Here is a 22,129-nt window from a genome sequence, read left to right as displayed (position 1 = left end):
TTGAAGATTTGGACAAGATTACGCAATCCAAATCCGACCGAGTGAAGTCTTTGAAGAACAAGAGGTTCTTGGGAAAAGTAGTAGCATTGGACGGTGGATCGCATTCGTAAATCTTAGGTTTCAACAAGTGTACACTTGGAATTAATTTGACCTAGTGAAAGCTTTGAAGAATAAGGGGTTTCGTTCAAAGAAGTAGCATGAGAATGGTGAATTGAAGCGGCAATGTTGGTTACTTTATCAATCTTTGATCAAGGGTTTTGAAGGTGGTAGAATCAACATCAAACATAGGTTTGTAGGATTAGATTTCTTCATCTCTTATATTCGCACATTTGCAAAGTAAGATATGATATAATATCTCAATTCTAATTCTAACTGAGGGAAGACGTACTCATAGCGAGGTCGATTGGGGAACTGTATAAATAAATCCTGTGTACTCTCTTTCTTTCTATCTATCTCTTTTTTAGTTTCAGTTTGAAAATTATCGATTACATAGATTGTTTGATCAATAATGCTTGGATCATAATTTTGAACACACTTTGAAATTGGTGTTGTTGTGTAGATCACAAACCATTTGGTTGTGATTGGATTTCTAGAATAACAAAATCACGTAGAATTCCAAACATTATTGATCGTAACTAAATGTTCGACAAATTGTCTCACTTGTATTTGTGTGAGTTATCATTGGAGATAGACTTATCCATTTTACTTTGAATTCAAGTAGTTGTGATTAGTTGTTATTGATCGATTTGTGAATCATTATCATACTGTTGTCTTAAATACATATATCCGAACTTTTTGATAGCGAGTTCGTATAGACGATATTTTATCCGGGATATTTGTAACTTGTTTCCGCGTCATAAGTTTTTCAAACTAATTTCTGTCAAAAACTCGGGATCTATTTATCCCCTCTATAGATCTAGGTCTATCGTCTAACATCTTTTAAACTAAAACTTTGAATAGTAAAAATTTTAAAGACATCGTCCACTTCTATATACACGAGATGACTTATATAAAATAAAAAATAATGAATTAAAAGTGATACATATAATATTATACAAAAGTACTACTGCAAATAAGTTTATTGAATTGAAAGTGATACATATAATATTAATTATCAAATGCTTTAATTAGTTGGATTAGATTAATATTTTGGATTTGATGGGTTCATTCATGGGTTTAGCTTACAAGCCTCTAATTGTGCATGAAGAGATAAAGAGATAAAAAAAAGAGTCGTTTGAGAGAGAAAGAGATAAAAAGAGTCATTTGAAAAATTGTTGATGATTAAAAAAATATCATTATCCAATTGTAAGGGAGGATGGAGTAATTACATACACACAAAAATAATTAATGTATAATGTCTTATATGTATGAAAAAAGCATCAAAAAAAGTTCAAACATAGTTTTGACAATGACTCACACTCTTTCCTTCTTTTTTGCTTCTCTTATCCCTCCTAAAAACCTTTCTTAACATTCCATCCATACATCAAAGTGAAACAAAGATCACAACACTTTTCCATCTCTCTCTCTCTTTCCACCAAACACTTCATCAACTCTTGTCAAACTGTTATGGAAACACAACAACATCAAAACACCATAGAAAAAAACAATCATCATCCTTCTTCTTCTTCACCATCTTCTTCTTCACCTACTCATGAATTCTCCTTCACAATTTCTCTCCACTCTAACTCCTCCACTACAATCCATGACAAATCAAAACCATCACCACCTTCACTCGCACTTGACTTATCTCCAGCTGATGACATTTTCTTCCACGGTCATTTACTTCCACTTCATCTCCTCTCCCATTTCCCTTCCTCGCCTCGCCTTTCCACCAACTCAAACGACAGTTTCACTCTCCCTATAACAGAAAATGAAAAGTTTAGAAAAGACACCGGAAGCTGCAACACCAGCAACAGAGAATTTCACAGCACAAACAACATCATCAAAGGAATCACAAAAGAAGAAACCAAATCCAGTTCCACCAACACAAAATCCAACAGCTTCTCTTTGTTTGGATTAACAAAAGGAAATCACCACAAAGGAGAAAACAATAACAGTAACAAAGAGAAGCCTCAGCAGAATCATAATAATAACAATAAGAAGAAAGTTATTGGTTATGATATGATTCAAGCATTGAAGAAATACTTTTTTAGAAAAAGAGAAAAGAATCGATTCCATGGAGAAGCTTATTCACGTTCAGGGAATTTAATGAGGAAAAATAAGCCAGAAGTGAGAGGAAGTAGAGGAGAATATTCAGCACCAGCTTCCATGAGAACTTCTCCAACAAATAGTGGATTATTGCTAGCAAAAGGTGGTGCTGCTCTTTCGTCTTCATCTTCTACAAATGATAGTACCATGGAAGAGTTACATGCTGCAATTCAAGCTGCAATTGCTCACTGTAAAAACTCCATTGCAAAAGAAGATAAGATCAATTAATTTGCCTCATAGTCATAGATACATCATAGATAATTATTATTATTTTTGTTTTCTAGTTGTTTTGTATTTACTGTTTATAATTTTTTGTTACTAGTTCTATTGTAGTTACTGTCATAATTTTCACATTTTATGTTTTTTTTTGTTTAACACATTTTATGTTTTTGTAATGTTAAGTTTATATCTGAAATTTACCAATAAGGAAGATTTTGTTACTACTCCCAACTCCAATATATCATTTGAGCAAAATATTTGTGTGAAAAATTTAACTGTTATTTTCACAATAACATTAGTTTTTTTTTTCCTATTATACTAACTATTATTGATTTTTTTTTATCAATGTGTGTGTTATTTTAAACTAATTAATATAATTGATATACAATATGAATTTAAGATTTTCTATTTGATTCTCTATTTGCATTCACCTAAATAATTATTTTTAGATTTTTAAATTTATACTTAGATCATTTTACATTGTTATATTGTATTTCATGTTATTTAAAATATATTACATTTTAATTATAAAATATAATTGAATGAAAAAAATTAAAGAGTTTTAAAAGAGGACTAACAACTTTGTAAGTCAATTTAAATAAGGAGACCAAAATGCAATTAAAAAAATTTTAAATTTTTTTCTAAAAAATCTATGATATTAAATATATATTTTTCATTCGGGTACTAAATTATATAGATAACGTTAAATATGTTTTGAGTCTCAATAAAAAGTTCACATTTTGTTTTCAGTTTAACAATTAAATATATTTTGATTCTTCGATTTTTAGTTTCTATATAACTATTTTACAAACAATAAATTTAATAATTTTTTCTGTTCTGTACCTAGAAATAGAGAAAAGATAAAAGATCGAGAGTAATGGTGGATATGAACTTTCAGTGTAGTGGAAAGGGGCTGACTTACAAGATTAAAATTTCAACGCTCAAGGTAGCATGTGATGAAGAAAAATGAATTAAAATTAAATTTGAAATTTATTACCTGAATTCACGTCTTCTTTGTATATAGTATAGAAGAAATAACTAACTTTCTAATAGTTAGGAGCACTACTATGAAAAGGATATTTCGTAATGGTTGGAAGAGTAATACCATTATGGTTGATCAACGGTAGTAAGGTAGGAATGGTAGTAAGTATGATGCTTTTCAACCTTGACGTGTGACCATAATAATAATCTATCACTACTACAGATAATACATTTCATAAAAACGATTTCACATACCTATAAAAAACCAAGGTACAATTCCTGGACCATCTTGTTTTTCTTTTTATAAATATACACAATATATTCCATCGATTATTTTAAAAATAGATGGGTAAACTTATTCAACACACATGCTTCGAATCCTAACAGTCTTAGTTTATGTTTAATCTCATTAAAAATGGCGCCTTCTTGAATATTTTATTTTTAATATAAAAATATGTCACTTTTCACATCAATTTTCTTTTCAACCGAGGTGAATATATATATATATATATATATATATATATATATATATATATATATATATATATATATATATATATATATATATATATATATATATATATATATATATATATATATATATATATATATATATATATATATATATATATATATATATATATATATATATATATATATATATATATATATATATATATATATATATAACTTTAGGTTATAGCTTTCAGTTTCATTTGTCTAAACAACACAAACAAAACCCAAACGAAGAACCATTAACAAAAGAGTCATAAACAACGAGAGTTATAAACACATATCATCTTTAATACGAAGATGTTATGTGTTTAGTGCTCTCGTTTCTTCTTCAGAGATCCAAATCTTTTTCTTTTTCTTCTTCAGAGATAAACAAGGTTAAAATATGGTATATCTGTCGATGAAATGACAAAATCAAGGGGACATATGTTTTTGGCATTTCAGAATTTCAAAAAGGTCTCCCTAGAGATCAAATGAAGGGTACATTAGAGAATTCACCACATACTTGTCAATTTTTTTTAAACCGAGATGTAAAATGTGCACTTTTCATGACGCCCTTGGTTACCTTGCCTGTGAAGCCGAGGTAAATGTCATTTTCTGTTGTTGTGTATGTAGCACACTACACATCACCACAGTCATCTTAATCAACATTGGTGAAATATATAAAGTTCATGGGTTCGACGCCCAGCCATATAATGGTATATAATAATTGGTGTGCCCATTTTCACCATGTTTGATTTTTTCAACCATGGTGAAATACTTTGTTTTTTTTTAATATTTTTTTATTATTCCATATATTCCTCAATTTTTTTAGTACTTGTATTTTATACGATATTTTTTACAACATAATATGAAACAACAAATACACATATTTTCGTAACAAAATATGACTTCATTATACTACAAAACAAACCTAAATATTATTTACATCAAATCCAAAAATATTGCAAACATATATTACAAACTCAATATGATCTCTCTGGCCTATAAAGCGCATTGAAGCAAATTGTCCAATGTGTACGAACGTCTTTAAGTCTTTTAGTGAGAATGGTGTAGTGTCCTTAAACATCTATATGAAAACAAAAAGAAAATTGAAGATCACATGATTTGAAATAACAATAAACTTAAACGTTAATATATATATATATATATATATATATATATATATATATATATATATATATATATATATATATATATATATATATATATATATATATGAGTGTGTGTGTGTGTCCGTGTGCGTGTGCATGTGTGCGTGGGTGCTTTCGTGTGCGCCTGTGCGTGTATGTGTGCATGTGTGTGTATGTGTGTGCGTGTGGGTGTGTGTGGGTGCCCTCGTGTGGGTGTGTGTGCATGTGTGCATGTGTGCGTGTGTGGGTGTATGTGATCCCAAGAATCAACAATGTTGGCAAAGAAAATGTTTAACATGTGTTTCATGACAAAAAAATCACACTCGTATCCTCCTTTTGGTTTCCTCGTCTACAAATTTAAATGTTACTTGAATATATAACCACACATGTAACTATAGATAAATGAATGTCACAAGTAATTCACTTACCAAAGACGTACAAAATGCTGGGTTTTTATTTCTAACTCCATTCAACATATGGGATTGCTCTACAACTCTGTAAATTGAAAAGGATTTAAACATATTACACGCTAAGTTAATTACAAATTCAAAGAAAATATTACTAATTAAAATTCTAATAAATATAAACTTACATAGTAAGAAAACGCCTCATCTTTGGTTCAAGTAGTTTTTCTAAGGAACATAACATAATTACCATATTCATCCTAAGAGAGATGATGATCAATTGTCAATGGCCACTGAATGAACACGAGCATAGTTAGTATTTGGAAACTAACTATAATAGAGAAATTGCAATTTCAAAATTACTTACTAATTGATAAATGGTGCTAAGTAACTATCTTTATTCTCCTCTTTTAACCATATTGATTTGAATGATTCAATCACTTTTAAAGAATTATCTGTAAATAAAATACTAATTTATCTTCCAACTCTTTCTTTTTTTATTCATGTTTATTTGCTAACTTCTTATCAACAGGTTCATCCATCTCTTCTTTCACAATTATTTACTCTTTCTCGATGTACCAAAAAATAATCTCAGGTTGATGCCTTCTCCAACACCACATACATGTCCATCATGCTCCTTTATTTTGATTGTTTATACTAATATACCATGTTGTGGTTGTGGAACAAAAGAACCTTGGTTGTCCATATCAATCAACGAATCCTACACAACATGAAAAAGATATGGTTACCAAAGTGATTTAAATTACACATAACAAATCATGCGCACAACAAATCATACATTTAATATCCTAATTGACAAAAAAATCTACTTACAATTTTCTCAGCGATTGCTCATGAGGCATCTGAAGTGAACTCTCCAGTTTGTCTTTATCGAGCCCTCTTCCACTTCTCATGCCGTGATGGTGGATATGGGATGCGATCAAAACTGATGGAGTCCTCATGTCCAATTTGTTTTTTTTTCATTAATCAACATTTTCTCAAGTTTTCTCTAATTCCCGCGAGACAATCTATGAGGGTATTTGTTTTTTTTTCCTTGTTTAGCTTTCCTGATTCACTTTTAACCTGTTATAAACATACTAAGCATATTAATTTGAATGGTTGTATATAATAAAGCATAAGTATAACATTATAAGAAAATAAGATTACTACTAATCAAGAAATCAGCAAACTACAAGACTTGACAAACTTTTCTCAAACTTTTTTTACCAATATAATTATATTTCACAATTTGGTGCTCAAGATCAAGCCTGGGTTTCGTAATATAGGCACGCGTGAGCTATGACTTTAAACCCCTCAAATGCTCACCAACATAAGTGATCCACATTTTCTTAAACGTATCATCATAAGTAAACTCAAAAGTTGACTACAATTACATCAATAAGTATGTATTAGTAATTATAAAAAATACTACTGAATCATGTAAATTAAAACCATTACCATAACGCCTGTTCACATGCTTTATTTCGCATATTTTGATAATTGGGTCAAATCATCTATCAAAATATTCACTTTTCTACGTCCAAGGAATGCGACATAACTCCTAAAAAGAAAATAATTTGTACCATAACATGTCCAAGTTACATTATTAAACTCGATCAACAATCTATTACCCGAGTTACAGATTTTTGTTAATTTAGTCATCATTATAGTACCTCTTTGTTTGCTTTTAATTTTTTCCTCTATAGTTTGAGATTCATTTGTATGAGTTTCGTTGCTAGATGAATAATCCATCTATGCTCAAAACAACAACAAAGGAAAAACAACACCATAACATTAAACCAATCTTAACAAGAACATACAACAACATATATTATCCTTAAAATTCCATGAAACAACACAACTAAACATTCTCACAAACAATAACAAATAAACCTCTAGGGTAAAATGGACTATGTCCACCATCAACAACAAATAAGTCCATGTTCATTGGTTTGTACCTTAACAACAATAAGATATAACCATGAATAAAAATGTGTCTCATACGCCATTTTCTTACCTAAGTCTATGTCCATTGGTTTGTTCCTTAACAACAACAATAACAACAACATAAACAACAACAACAACTTAAATATTCAACAATAACAACATAAACAACAACAACATCAACAACAACAACTTAAACATTCAACAAAAATAACAACAGCAGCAGCAACAACAACAACAACATAAGTACTAAACATATTATTCTCCTTGATTAATATAGTTAGAATAATCACCATGAAGACATGTTCGAAGACATTTCAAGAACCTATTACCTTCAACTAGAATCACTTTGATCAAATCAAACTCTTTCATCTAACCCTATAATACTATTCTTATACCCCATTTTCTTACCAAAGTCTTTCTTACCTAAGTCTATGTTCACTGGTTCGTTCCTTAACAACAACAACAACATAAACTACAACAACAACGACAACATGAACTACAACAACAACAACAACATAAATAACAACAACATATTATTCTCCTAGAACCACTTTGATCAAATCCAACTCTTTCATCTAACTCTATAATACTATTTCCACATAAAACCATGAATATAGATATGCCTCATACACATTCAACAACAACAACAACATAAATATAAACAACAACAACAACATAAACAACAAAAACAACATTCGAGATCGATATTTTATTGTACATGCATGGTAGAGAAAAGTGTATGTACTAAAAACGTGATGAAGAAGTAAAAGATCTAAATAGAAGGGACAATATCACCTAGGTTGTTTAATCAACCGCAATGACATCTTGATTATTTTCATATTAAAAATAAATAAAAAAGAAAGGGTTATTATAAAACTAAAAATAAAAAGAGGTAAATCATACCACCAGATTTGTGTTAATCAACCGTAGTAAAATCCGATTTATATTTTTTTTAAAAATAAATGAAAAAGAAAGATGTCACTCTAATATTAAAGAAATCGCAAATTTATTGGCGCTGATATTCGAACCCATGAATTTTATAAATTTTCACCCGATTTCTCTATTCAACTGTGATAATATATAAATTATTTTTAATTAAAAAATAAATTAAATTGATGGCGTCTGATTTTAGAGATGTCACCATGAGTTTTCAAAGAATCGTGATAAAATAGACGTCGTAATATATATTTTATGTAGTAGTGGACTGAATTGTAAATAACCGTAGAATGCACTTGAGCCTTGGATCTCTCGTGCTTTCTAGCTAACATGATGATTCTCGTGTACCGAGAAGATTATGGAAAGATTGCAATTCTCCTAAAATGGTCGGCCAATGTCGACCATGGTCGACCTAGAACAATAATCACAAACAGCGAGCTTACAATATAATTTTTAGGTTCAAATATTCGCTACTTTTTAGCTTGAGATTTTGTCATTTAAAAAATTGTTTTTTTTTTCTATATAAACAATCGATTAGTAAGCAAGAAAAATTGTATTTATAAAAAGTTTTAGAAAGTTTTAACTTTTGAAAATAAATATTTTTATAAAAAAATATCTATTAGGCCTTTAATATATATATATATATATATATATAAAACAATAAACAACAATAAGACAACATTTATTTGGAAAAGCAAAAATAATTTTTTTTATAAAGATTCAAATAAAAGATATATTTATAGATATCTCTCTCACATATATATATATATATATATATATATATATATATATATATATATATATATATATATATATATATATATATATATATATATATATATATATTATTTTTTATCAGCTTACGCAAATAACCATAAAATGTCATATAAACAGAAGTCTGAAAGAATAATAAATGATTAAGAGTTATAAAAAATATAAATAATTTTATTAATAATTTATTAATGTTAATCGTATATGTATATATAATATGAAGTGTAAAAGTAACATACATTTCTAGGACTACCCCGTAACTGAGTGTATCTTGTTTGAAGATCGATAGATGTCACAGACATTTTTTCTTTCTTTTACGTGAGATTCAGTGACAAAGGGCATGTGACAAAATTAGATATCAGACAAGATTAATAATTGGTGTCTTTTCTAGCTCAACTTGTATGGTATCTTCTATATAATTCTAAATAATTAGATAATCTTTTCAAAAACTTAACATTGTTAGATCGAACACCATGTTCAATTTAAAAAATCACGGTTATGTGTGAGTTTTTGATAATTTTTATTCGTTTTAGTTTTACAAATAGAATATCAGCATTGATATATTCCCACTTAACTTTTGGACTTTGGTGTTTCTAAGAGTTTTGAAGGAATTAAGTTACTTGAATAATAGAGTATTTTGAAGGTTGATAAAGTCAAATGATATCTTAGTGTTGTGTAATGTTTCCTTGAGTTAGGTGTTGAAATATAACACATCAAGTTTTTTAACTTCTAAACAAATATTAAGTTCTTAAATCCTTCAAGTATTAGGTGTAATTAATTCATTGTTAGGTGGTAGAGTCTCATCTAAGCTTAAACTTGCACAATGGTTCCTTAAGGTAGGTATTTGAATACAACAAATGGATTGTTTTAATAACATTAAAAGAAATCTTGAATGCTTAATGCTTTATATTGACTAATTATGTTGCATTTCTTTGACATAAAACACAAAAGATAAGTGTTATATAATTTTTAATAAGAAAAAGTAAATATTTTAAACTAATTTAAAATAATTTGGGTAAAATCTTTAGATAAATAATATTTAGAGTTCTTAAAATGATGAAAATTTATGAATTTTTTTTGCACAAGTTAAATTTATAAATTTATAGATTCTCTTATACTCTATATAAATTGAATATCATACTTATTTATTATTATTAAATCTTTTACATTTTACAAAGTGATCCCCATACTTTTTTTTTGATAATTTCAATTGATTTTTAAAATTTTCAAAAATTGCATATGGAACTTATTAATTTGCAAAATTATTGTAGTAAATTCTGTTTTTGTTTAGAATTTACCTGTGGGTATATTATATACTTGGGCGGGTATATCAAATTTAGCTAGATAAACAGTTTTAAGAATATACCAGGGGTATATCATTTACACGAGCAAGTATATCTGTAGCGGTAAATTCATGACCATCAAGATATGAATAAACTTGACATCAATAAAACCAGAGTCGCCACCGCGTTTTTATTGTTTCCAAAGAAAAATGGATAAGTACGAACAAAATCCAAAGGTAAGAATTTTTAAAATCAAAACTAATAAAATGGCAGAGATTACAGGTAAGGGAGTTGGTTACACAGAGGGAAGGTGTTAGCATCGAAAATATCTTAGGTACTCCTAGGGAGCCCTTTTTTGTGTGCATATGTTTTTTGGGTATAAATGATGTTTGATAAAAAAACGAATGAGGGGATGAGAAAAGAATTCATTGATTATATTTTTGTGTCTGACAAGATCTTCGGTCTTGTGCCTACGTACCAACATAAAAATGAGGGATCAAAACCTCGTAGTTTGTGGTAAAAATTTCAAATAAGTTGATGAATTGATTTTAACAAAAGTTTAAATGAAAAGGCACAAAAAGGCCAAAGATTTGAATGAGGTTGTTAATTCTTTTTGTCTTTTGAAATTTGAGTAAGATTAAATTTATTTACAAATTTGATTTAAGAAAAAAATGTTTAAAAATTCAATGGCATAAGGTCAAAATTTCTAATCATTAAAACATGTCTAAGTTCGAAATCACAAGTAAAGAAAGTTTTTGAAAAGAGGGAGAGATTTTGAAATTAAAGAAGTGGGAGGAGATGAAAAGACTACCCTAAACAAAAATTTAAAAGTTAAGAGTTGAAAAGATCTAACCAATGGGATGCAATCCAACAAACAAGAATGTCATGTAGAAACCCATTTTCCTTTGACTTTGACAAGAAATAAGCAATATCCAAAAATCATGAAGATCAAGGCATCAAATAAAGATAGCCATATCCAAGCAAGCACTCCAATAACTAGCAGTCTTCAGTGTCTTCCAATATATCATATGAAATATTCCTTGATTAACTCATAATAAAACATCAGACATGGACAATAGCAAAATAACAATTAAGCACATAGACAAAGTAGAATATGAATCAAAGATATCCAAGGTCTTGTATCAGATGAAAGTAACTGTCAAAGATAGCTCAGTCTCAGATGTTGGCATTGACCAAGTCCTTTAGCATATGGAATGTTGCCTAGTTCTAAGTCCAAAAGTTCAGATCAAATCTCAACAGTCCACCAAATGTTTTTTAGGCTTTTTGTTGTTATTAGGTGTTTTAGGGTCCTAAGACCACAAACAAAATCAAAACACACAAACAAATATATACAATCATAAGATATGGCTCAAATGAGCAAAGTCAAAAGGACTGAAACATAAACAAGTTGCATGAAATGTAAATGGCAATGAATGATAAATGACTGAAATTTAAATTGCATAAAGTAAATGACTTGAAAGTAAAAGTATAATGAATAAGAGTTAGTCAATGGTTAGTCAAATGTTAGTGATGAGTTTTAACTTTGTTAAGTCATTCTTTGGAGAACACTCAACCATTCATTCACAAGTATGAATCCTTGAACCAAGACATCTTCCATGAGAAGGGCTCCAACTTGGATAATTCAATAAGTATGCCACTAGCTCTCATGAAAGGAAAAAAGGTCAAGTTTCCACACAATGCCATGAAGAATGAGAGACTTACAATCTCACTTACTAGAATGCTATGCCTTGAGGGTCAAATTTAGCTCTATGTTAAGCAATCGTAATTGGACTTCTGTAGAAGTCACAAGTATCTGAGACCGGACAATAAAAATATAGGTTTTAATGCATGTTAGAGATTTAGTACAAAGAACCAAACTCCTAAAACATACCACACACTAAAATAAAATGGGAGGGACCTATCTCAGTCAGACTTGTATTGATTCATCTGACACAAGGTCATTGATGAATCAATTAGCATTTAGACATTAGAGATTTCATTGGTCAAATGAGGGAATGGGGAAGAATAGGGATGGAGATGAAGGGGGAAGGGGAAATACAAATTGATCATGAGATAAATTTCATCTGATCAATACCATCCATTTATTTTGGGAGATGAAATGTACATTTCATCAATCCCCTAACTTCAATGGTTTTAATCAAACAAAAGTCAAATAAACCATGACCAAGGCCCAAACAGAAAATCAAACATCTCAAGACCAGAAAAATGGCTCAACATAATTTTTAAGTAATTATTCAATTAAAAATCAATTTTAAAATGAATTAAAATGCATTTTAATTTGGACAAAACCTCAAATCCCTTCAAAACACCTAAGTTACACAAGGTCAAATGACCTTAGACAAAAAATTTCACAATTTTTAGAAAGTCGGAAGTATTTTAAAACAATTAAAAATATGCACAAAAACATTTAATTCATGAAAAATACCAAAGTTAATCCAAAAAATAATTTTAATTCATAATATGGAAGAGAAAAATATTTAAATATTTTTGGTGAAAGTCCCATATTTTTTGGATTAAAAACGGATTTGTTATGAATTAAACAAAATAAGGCTATCAAATGAAAATTCAGAAAATACAAAAAAACAAGGGTCATAGATCTCCCTCATTAATTGAGGTAGCAAATCTGATGGCCAAGCGCGCGCGTTCCACCAAAGACCTGAGTCAATGCGCCACACCAATGGTAATCAAAACCAAGGGTCAAGATTAAAATATTTGAAAGAGATCAGATGGTTTGGAAGGCGCCAAAGCAACACCGGAGCTAGGGCTCCGATCATCTTCTCCGGTGGACCTCACCGGATTGGTCCACCACAAACCACCATAAAAATGAAAATTAAGGACATTGTTTTAAAGGAAAAATGCTCAGGAGCTCGAATCTGACCTCCATTTCATCCAATTCCAAGTATATTGAAAGATGCATGGATTTGAAATTTGAGGTTCATGATCTGAGTTGCTTCGATTTGACCTCAAAGCAACTCAATCTTGTTTCCTACATTAGTAGGACTTCAGCCAACCAAAAATCAAAGAGAATGGTGAATAAATGAGAGAGAATCGAAAGCTCAAAGTTTCTGAAAAATCACCTTCGGGTAACTTGAATCTGGCTTGATCTTGATCTGAATTTGCTTGGTTCTTCCTCTTCTTGCTTGCAATGACCAATTGAGATAAAAAAGGCAATGAATCCTTGGAGTTTGAACCTCAAAACAGAAGGTGAAATTCAAACTCGATTTCAAAGAAATCCTCAAGGTATTCTATGGTGTAGGGTTATGGGATCTCTTGGCAAAGCTTGAGCAATGTGTGTGTGTAATTCTGAGGCAATGGACTTGTTTAAATAGGCAAGGGAAATGCTTTCTACATCATTTGAAATTTTTCAAAAATTAGCAAGTTTGGTGCATGGATGCATGGGAAATGATTTGGGCCTAATTCATGATGTGATCTTGCTCCAATTCGTGCACAATGAGTACTAAAACATTAACATGTAAGCATGCAATAGGAAATGGTTATTTGAATTCAAAACTTGCCAAACAAACCTATGAAAGGAACCACGCTCAAGCCTATCAAATCTTGTCCAAATGAAGTGATATTGGACTTTTTGGAAAGGTGACATCAAGGGGAACAACTTTGTTGTTGAACACATTTCCATTTGAAGCTTGGATCATGATGAATTTTGAGGTGGAAGATTGAGAAATCAAACATAATTGAATTTTTTCCAAGTACCAAGTCAAATTACCACTTCTTCCACCTTGAGTAACGTTTGCTATGAGCTTCAAATGGAAATGGTTTATTCACCAAAGTTGTATCTCTTTCATCCCTATTCAATTTGGTCATAAATTTGATCTCATTTGGATTTGGCATGACTGCGTTCTGCATTTTAGAAGTTGAGGAAAATTGCTTGTTCAATGGTAATTGCCCAAACTGACCTATAATGTTTCCTCTTGGCACATGCCCTTGCAATTTGAATTTGACATTTATAAAATAATAAAATATTGAGAGGACATATTGAATTTGATCATGAAACTTGGATGACCTTCATCATAAAAACATTGAGCAAGTTATGTTCCTTGGAAGTTGACCCCCTAACTAGGGAACAGACAAAATGACCTATAATGTTTCACCATAGAAAATGACTTTTCAAGAAAAAATAGATCTTTATGTCAACAAGAAATTTGTTTGGAATGTAATAAAGAATAACTTTTCTCTTGGAGTCATTTTCATATGATAAAAAGTGTAGGAGATAGGGTCTAGGGAACCCCAGTTTTGACCAGTTGACTTTTTCTGGTCAACCTCTTTGAACCAACTTGAAAACTTGAAGTTCTCTTGATATTTGAGACTCATGGAGGATAATATATGTATAATATGATGTATAATGAAGTATCCCTTGATATATTTGACCAATTGTTGAAGAAACTTACTGAGGAAGTCACATAAGATACCCAAATGAATTAGGGCTTCCAAGGAAAACAAGCTTTAAACTCTTGATGGATTCTTGATCAAAATGACAAATAAAGATCATGGGGATACATATATTATGTTTAAAACCAATTTTAATCTTTCCTTGATTGATTTCTTGCACTAAGGGTCTCAAACCCTAGTTATGAGCTTGATATGGCATTGGTGGATGCATACACTACCTACAAAAGAAACAAAGTTATACATGGACATATTTTTGGTATTTTGGTTAGTAAACAAAGAAAAATAAAGTATGATACAATCAAATGTTCTTAGTAATCTCTCCCAATGCAAACCCAATGAATGAGAGGCAAGGAGGATGCTAAGGTGTGATCCCAAAGCCAATGCAAATGATGAGATATCATGAGGGATCTTAGGGTCAAAATTGGGGTCTTACAATATCAGACAATTTTAGACAACCTATTTTAAATTTGATTTGGGTGGCTGTTTTAAATTTGATTTGGGGGGCTAGTGTGTCTATAAATATCAACCCTCATTGTAATTGAAATACAAAACACATTTAGTAAACTCTTTTTCCTCAACCACTTTTTAATTTTCTCTCATGTTATCATCATTTTTAAAGTAACTTATTATACATGTTACACAACAAATTGGTATCAAAAGCATTCTTTCGGTTCTCAATATCTAACCATGGTGAATGGAAGCACTACCTCCAACCAATTTCCAACCATTCTACAAATTTTCAAGGGAGAAAACTATGATAGATGGTGTGTACAAATGAAAGTGATATTCAAATTTCAAGATGTGCTTGAAATTGTGAATGATAGTTTCTCGGCATTAGAGGCAAATGCTAATGAGGAACAAAGGGCTGCTCATCATGAAATGGTCAATAAATATGGGAAAGACTTGTTCTTAATCCTTCAGCGTGTGGATTCAAATAACTTTGAGAAGATTATTGAGCAAGAAACAGCCAAAGAGGTTTGGGATACTCTCAAGAAGATATATGGTGGAGATGAAAATTTAAATAAAGTGAAGTTGTAATCTTTAAGGGAGCAATATGAAAACTTACAGATGAAAGATGATGAAACCATTACCGAGTTCTTCTCAAAGATGGTGGCTTTGACAAATCAAATGAAGTCACGTGAAGAAAAAACCTTTGAATTGAGGAAGGTGGAGAATGTGTTGAGGGATCTTTCACTTAAGTTTGGTCACATTGTGGTGGCACTTGAAGAATTGAAAGACTTGTTAGAGATGAAGCTTGAAGAATTACAAGCATCTCTAGAGGCACATGAGATAAGTTTGAAGCACAGAGATTCAGAGAAGGTATTTGAATAGGAATTGATAACAAAGTTCATCAAGAAGATGAAAGAAAGATCCTCAAACAACAACAAAGTGAAAGCAAAATGGAAGAAGAAGTTGAATGACATGAAGGAGGTCCAATGCTATTGTTGTTAGAAGTTTGATCATTATGCTAGAGACTGATACTACAATAAGAACAATGACGAGGACAAGGGTGTGGCTCAATTTTATTATGATGATAGCAATGAATATGAAGATGCTATCTTGATGGTTACAACATATTTTGACTTAGAGAAAACAAATGTGTAGTACCTTGATAAAGTTTGCAGTAATCATATGACAAACACCAAGAACAAGTTTGTCAAGTTGGATGAATTATTTAAAAGATTAATTTGTTTTGAAAAAAACATCATGGTGACATCAGAAGGAATGGAAAACATCATGGTGAAAAAGAAGGATCGACATAAAGCTATCATGAGTGTTGTCTTGTATGTTCCTTCAATCGAAAGTAACTTCATCAGTTTAGGTCAATTACTTGACAAGAATTACACAATGAAGCTGGAAGGATGGGAACTCAAGGTGTTTGATGAAATGTTTAGGCTAATTCTGAAGGTACATTTGTCAACCAATAGGACATTCAAGGTCACGATCAATATGATTGGTCATGAATCACAACTAAAGATAAAAATTGGGTTTGGCTTCAAAGCTTTGGATATCTCAATTTCAGGAGTCTTAGATTGATGCACAAGTAGAAGATGATGTATGGACTTCCAAGGATTGAAGTTCCAAAATAAATATGTGAGAAATGTTGCATATCCAAGAAGACCACGAAGCCATTCAAACATGATTTGCCAATGAAGTCACATCAGAAGTTTGAGATTGTACACTCAGATGTGTGTGGTCCATTTGAAGTAAAATACCTAGGAGGTACTTGCTATTTCTTGACCTTCATAGATGAATTCACTAGGAATTTTTGGGTTTACTTGTTGAAAAAGAAAAGTGATTTTTTCAGGAATTTTAAGAAATTTAACTTGCTAGTTGAAAAGCAAATTGAAAACACCGTCAAGAGGTTGAGAACTGATGGTGGTGGTGAGTATACCTTAGTTGGGTTTGCTTAGTTTTGTGAGAAGGAATAGATTGGGCATGAAGCGATAACACCATACTCACCTCAACACAATGGCATTACTGAAAGGAAGAATATAAGCATCTTGAATATGGCTAGAAGCACGCCACTTCAACTACAATGTACATCATCAATAGATGTCCAACAAAGAAGTTGAACAACAAAATACCTCATGAAGCTTAGTCAGGGTTGAAGCCAAGTGTTGGTGTAATATCCCATATACTTTTAAATGCTCTAAATGTTGTCAATCGGGACAAATAGATAAATCAGTGGACTCAGAAGAGATCAATTCTTATTAAAAGAGACCGACCTTTATGAATAAGTATAAGAAGGAACATTTTGGTAACATTAATAATTGGTCAATTTCTCTAGTAGTAAGAAATATCCTTAATAAAATATCATTTGAGATATTTATTACCAACTTTTATTCTCATCCACTCATTATCTCTTTTTTCTCTACCACTCTTTCTCCACCATATATATTCCAATTTCATTTTCCTTTCCTGAAATATTTTATCTATCGGTAAACGAAAAAGAAATAAAGAAACATGAGAAGAGAGAAAGAAAGAAAAGAGAAAGAAGAAGAGAAGAAAGAAGAAGAGACTTGGAAGTGGAATCAAAAAGCTTGGATAATCATATCTCATATCCAATATTTCATCATTTTTATCAATTTAAGGTGGGATCTTAGCTAGTTTTAGACTTGGGGGAAATATCATGAAAAATTGGGAGTTAGGGTTTTGTGAATCCTTACTATGTTGTGAAATTATTTTTTGATACATGATCTTCTTGTTATGTTGTTGAGTATTGAAATTATGGTGAAGTCATGCGATTATGCTATGAAGTTGATGTTGATGTGAGATTTTACAAAAAGAAATAAACATTTCAGGAAAAGGGAGGCTTCCACATCTTCACAAGATGCCACATGCTATGAATATGGAAAGCAAGGTCATATAAAGCCAGATTATCCGAAACTTTCCAAGAAAGGTGGATTTAAAGGCAAGAAGGAATTCAAGAATAAAAATGCGTATGTTACATGGGAAGAAAATGAGATAAGTTCTTCATCCGGATCGGAAAGAGATGAATATGCAAATTTAGCATTAATGGCTTCACACCATTCCAACGATGAAGAAGATGAGGTTAGTAGCAATTTTTCTCTTTTTGATAGTGATGCACAAGGTGCTATAAATGAACTTCTTAAGGAATGCAAAATTATGTATAAAACAATATCATCTCAAAAGAAAATAATTTCATCAGTAGAAGAAAAAGTCGTGACAATTGAAAAATATGTCGATGATGAAAAACAAAAGATGATTAGTTAAAAACAGAATTTTGTATGTAAAAATTGTGAATCACTTTCTTAGCAAATTGTCCAATTAAAAAGGGTTCTTGAAAGGTAAGAGAAATGACAAATTGGTTTGGAAGGTGTCCTTAGCCAACAAAGATATTCAAATGATAAAAGTGGACTTGGTTATTCAAATTTTTTCAAACCAAGTTCCAGTAAAACTATCTTTGTTAAAGCTAATGACCAACCATCTAAAGAGAAAGTGAACAAGCCTAAAGTTGTTCATCACTATCCTAAAAGGAAAATATTCTCTAAAAATAAATCTTATGTTCCTAGATATAGAAGCAACTTTGAACCTACTTATTTTTATTGTGGAATAATTGGCCATACACCAAATGCATGCTATGTTAGAAATTTCAGCATAGCAAGTGGGAATTATGTATGGGTAAAGAAAGTCACTAATTATGAAGGATCTAAATAAATTTAGGTACCTAACAAAACTTAAATCTGTTTTGTAGGTATTCTTGAAAACCACAACAAATCTTTGGTATCTTGACAGTGGTTGTTCCAAGCACATGACGGGAGACATTACCAAATTTTCAAATCTAGCATTAAAGGTCAAGGGTTAGGTCACATATGGTGATAACAACAAAGGGAGAATTCTTGGTATAGGAAAAGTTGGAGCACCACCTTTCACATCCATTTAAGATGTCCTTTATGTCGAAGGACTAAAGCACAATCTTCTAAGTATTAGCCAACTTTGTGACAAAGGCTTCAAAATCAAGTTCACCAAGGATGAATGCTTTATTGAAGAAGAAGTATCTCATGAGGTAAAACTCAAAGGTACGAGAACCAATATAATTTTTATGATTTCCCATGATGACGTGACTTTGAAAGTGAAACTTCTTATGGAAAATAATAATGAGTCATGGTTGTGGCATAAAAGATTCGCTCATATTCATATGGAACATTTGAATAAGCTTATAAAGCATGATCTTGTTATTGGTTTGCCTAAGATAAAATTCTTCAAAGATATATTATGTGCTGCATGTCAAAATGGAAAATAAACAAAATCAACTTTCACATTAAAGAATGTGGTGTCCACTACAAGGCCACTACAATTGTTGCATATGGACTTATTTGGTCTATCAAGAACAAGAAGCTTCGGAGGTAATGTATATGCTTTGGTTATTGTTGATGATTTCTCTAGATACACTTGGACTTTCTTCTTAGTGCATAAAAGTGATGCATTCAAGGCGTTCAAGAAATATGCAAAGCAAATTCAAAATGAGAAATCTCTAACTATTGCCTCCATAAGAAGCGACCATGGTGGAGAATTCCAAAATGCCTCCTTCAAAGAGTTTTGCGAAGAACATGGAATATTTCATAATTTCTCAGCACCAAGGACTCCTCAACAAAGTGTAGTGGTGGAGAGAAAGAATAGGTCACTTGTGGAACTTGTAAGAGCAATGCTTAGCGACTCAAATCTTCCAAAGCATTTTTGGGCGGATGCGGTAAGCATGACATGCTATGTAAGTAATATAATTATTATTAGAACTATCTTGAAAAAGACCCCTTATGAACTCTTCAAAGGAAGGAAACCAAACATCTCTTAGTTTCATATATTTTGATGCAAATTCTTTGTCCTCAAGAATGACAAAGACAATCTAGGTAAGTTCGATGAGAAGTCCGACAGAGGTATATTTCTTGGATACTCTCTTACTAGTAAAGATTATAGAATATATAATAAAAGAACTTTAACAATTGAAGAATCTATGCATGTTTCTTTTGATGAATATAACACCTCGAAAGAGGATGAAGTTAATTATGATGATGATGAGATTATAGGAAATTCTTTGAAAGATTCTATCAAAGTCAATAATGAAGATCAAATAAAAGATCAAGAGGAACTCATTCAACAAAGAAAAATCAAGAAGACCTTCCTCAATAATGGAGAATGCATAGAGATCATCCTATTGACAAAATCATTGGAGACATAAATCAGGGAGTATCTACTAGGTTGAATCTTAAAAATGCTTGTCTCAACATGGAATTTGTTTCTCAAATAGAACCTTTTAAAGTCATAGATGCCTTAGATGATGATCAATGGATTCTATCCATGCAATAATAACTTAATCAATTTGAAATAAATCAAGTATGGGATCTAGTTCCTAGACCAAAAGGTAAGCATGTTATTGGTACTAGATGGATTTTTAAAAATAAGCTAGATGAAAATGGTATCATTGTAAGGAACAAGGCAAGATTGGTAGCCCAAGGCTATAATCAAGAAGAAGGTATAGATTTTGAATAAACTTTTTCTCCGGTTGCTAGACTAGAGGTAATTAGATAATTGTTGGCATATGCTTGCTCTTTGAATTTTCAGTTGTACCAAATGGACGTTAAAAGCGCATTCCTAAATGGATACATACTTGAAGAAGTTTATGTAAGTCAACCTCCAGGATTTGAAGACTTCAAATATCCCAATCATGTGTACAAACTCAAAAAGGCCTTGTACGGATTGAAGCAGGCACCAAGGGCTTGGTATGATAGGTTAAGTAACTTTATTTGCTAACATGGTTTCGAAAAAGGTAAAGTGGATACTACTTTGTTTTTCAAAATAATTAACCATCATACTATCTTAGTGAAAATTTATGTAGATGACATTATATTTGGATCCACAAATGAATCCTTATGTGAAGAATTCTCAACAACCATGCAAGGAGAATTTGCAATGTCCATGATGGATAAGTTGCACTACTTCCTTGGGTTGCACATCAAACAAACAAAGGAAGGGATATTCATCAATCAATCTAAATATTGCAAAGAACTTCTAAAATGATTTGACATGGATGTTTGCAAATATATAGCCACTCCAATGGGATCGGGGACATATCTTTATCAGGACGAATTTGGAACTCCAATTGATATCACTAAGTATCGAGGTATGATTGGTTCCTTGTTATATCTAACGACTAGTCGACCCGATATTATGTTTAGTGTATGTTTATGTGCTCAATTTCAAGCATGTCCAAAGGAATCTCATCTCATTGCTGTGAAGAGAATAATAAAGTATCTCAAAGGAACATCCAATGTTGGATTATGGTACCCTAAAGGTAGTATATGTAGTCTTGTTGGTTTCTCTGATGCAGATTATGTAGGATGCAAAACGAACAGAAAAAGCAAGAGTGGAACATGTCACATTTTTGAAAATTCTCTAGTTTCTTGGTCATGTAAAAAGCAAGCAAGCGTGGCTCTCAGCACTGCTGAAACAGAATATATCGCCACTGGTAGCTGTTGTGCTCAAATTCTTTAGTTAAAGAAACAAAAGCATCTCTCTCAAATGCGACAACACAAGTGCAATCAATATTTCAAAGAATCTGATAATGCACTCAAGAACCAAGCATATTGATATACGTTATCACTTCCTAAGGGATCATGTTCTCAAAGGCGACATTGAATTATCATTTATTGATACCCAAATCAACTAGAAGATATATTCACTAAGCCATGGGCAAGAGATGCATTTTATAAAATCAGAAGGAATCTTGGTATTCTAAGCGAATGTGACATCTAATCGAATCAAGATCCTCGATTAGTTCATCTAA

The 22,129-nt window shown here is 31.2% G+C and overlaps 2 protein-coding genes across 2 annotated transcripts; both read left to right on the top strand.

Annotated features, from left to right (window-relative positions):
* The first annotated feature begins 1,388 nt into the window (after positions 1-1,388).
* LOC127088153 (BRI1 kinase inhibitor 1) lies at positions 1,389-2,651 on the top strand. Its single transcript, XM_051029075.1, has one exon. The coding sequence runs from the start codon at positions 1,567-1,569 to the stop codon at positions 2,434-2,436; it is 870 nt and encodes a 289-aa protein (XP_050885032.1). The 5' UTR covers positions 1,389-1,566; the 3' UTR covers positions 2,437-2,651.
* An 18,718-nt stretch (positions 2,652-21,369) lies between these two features.
* On the top strand, positions 21,370-21,837 carry LOC127079134 (secreted RxLR effector protein 161-like). The gene has a single exon (XM_051019556.1). It carries the CDS (start codon positions 21,370-21,372, stop codon positions 21,835-21,837), a length of 468 nt encoding a protein of 155 aa, XP_050875513.1.
* The last annotated feature ends 292 nt before the right edge of the window (positions 21,838-22,129 follow it).

Source organism: Lathyrus oleraceus, chromosome 5 (assembly GCF_024323335.1).
Source record: "Lathyrus oleraceus cultivar Zhongwan6 chromosome 5, CAAS_Psat_ZW6_1.0, whole genome shotgun sequence".
Classification (NCBI taxonomy): domain Eukaryota; kingdom Viridiplantae; phylum Streptophyta; class Magnoliopsida; order Fabales; family Fabaceae; genus Lathyrus; species Lathyrus oleraceus.
The sequence above is the reverse complement of the archived record's forward strand: the minus strand, read 5'-3'. Positions and strand labels throughout refer to the sequence as shown.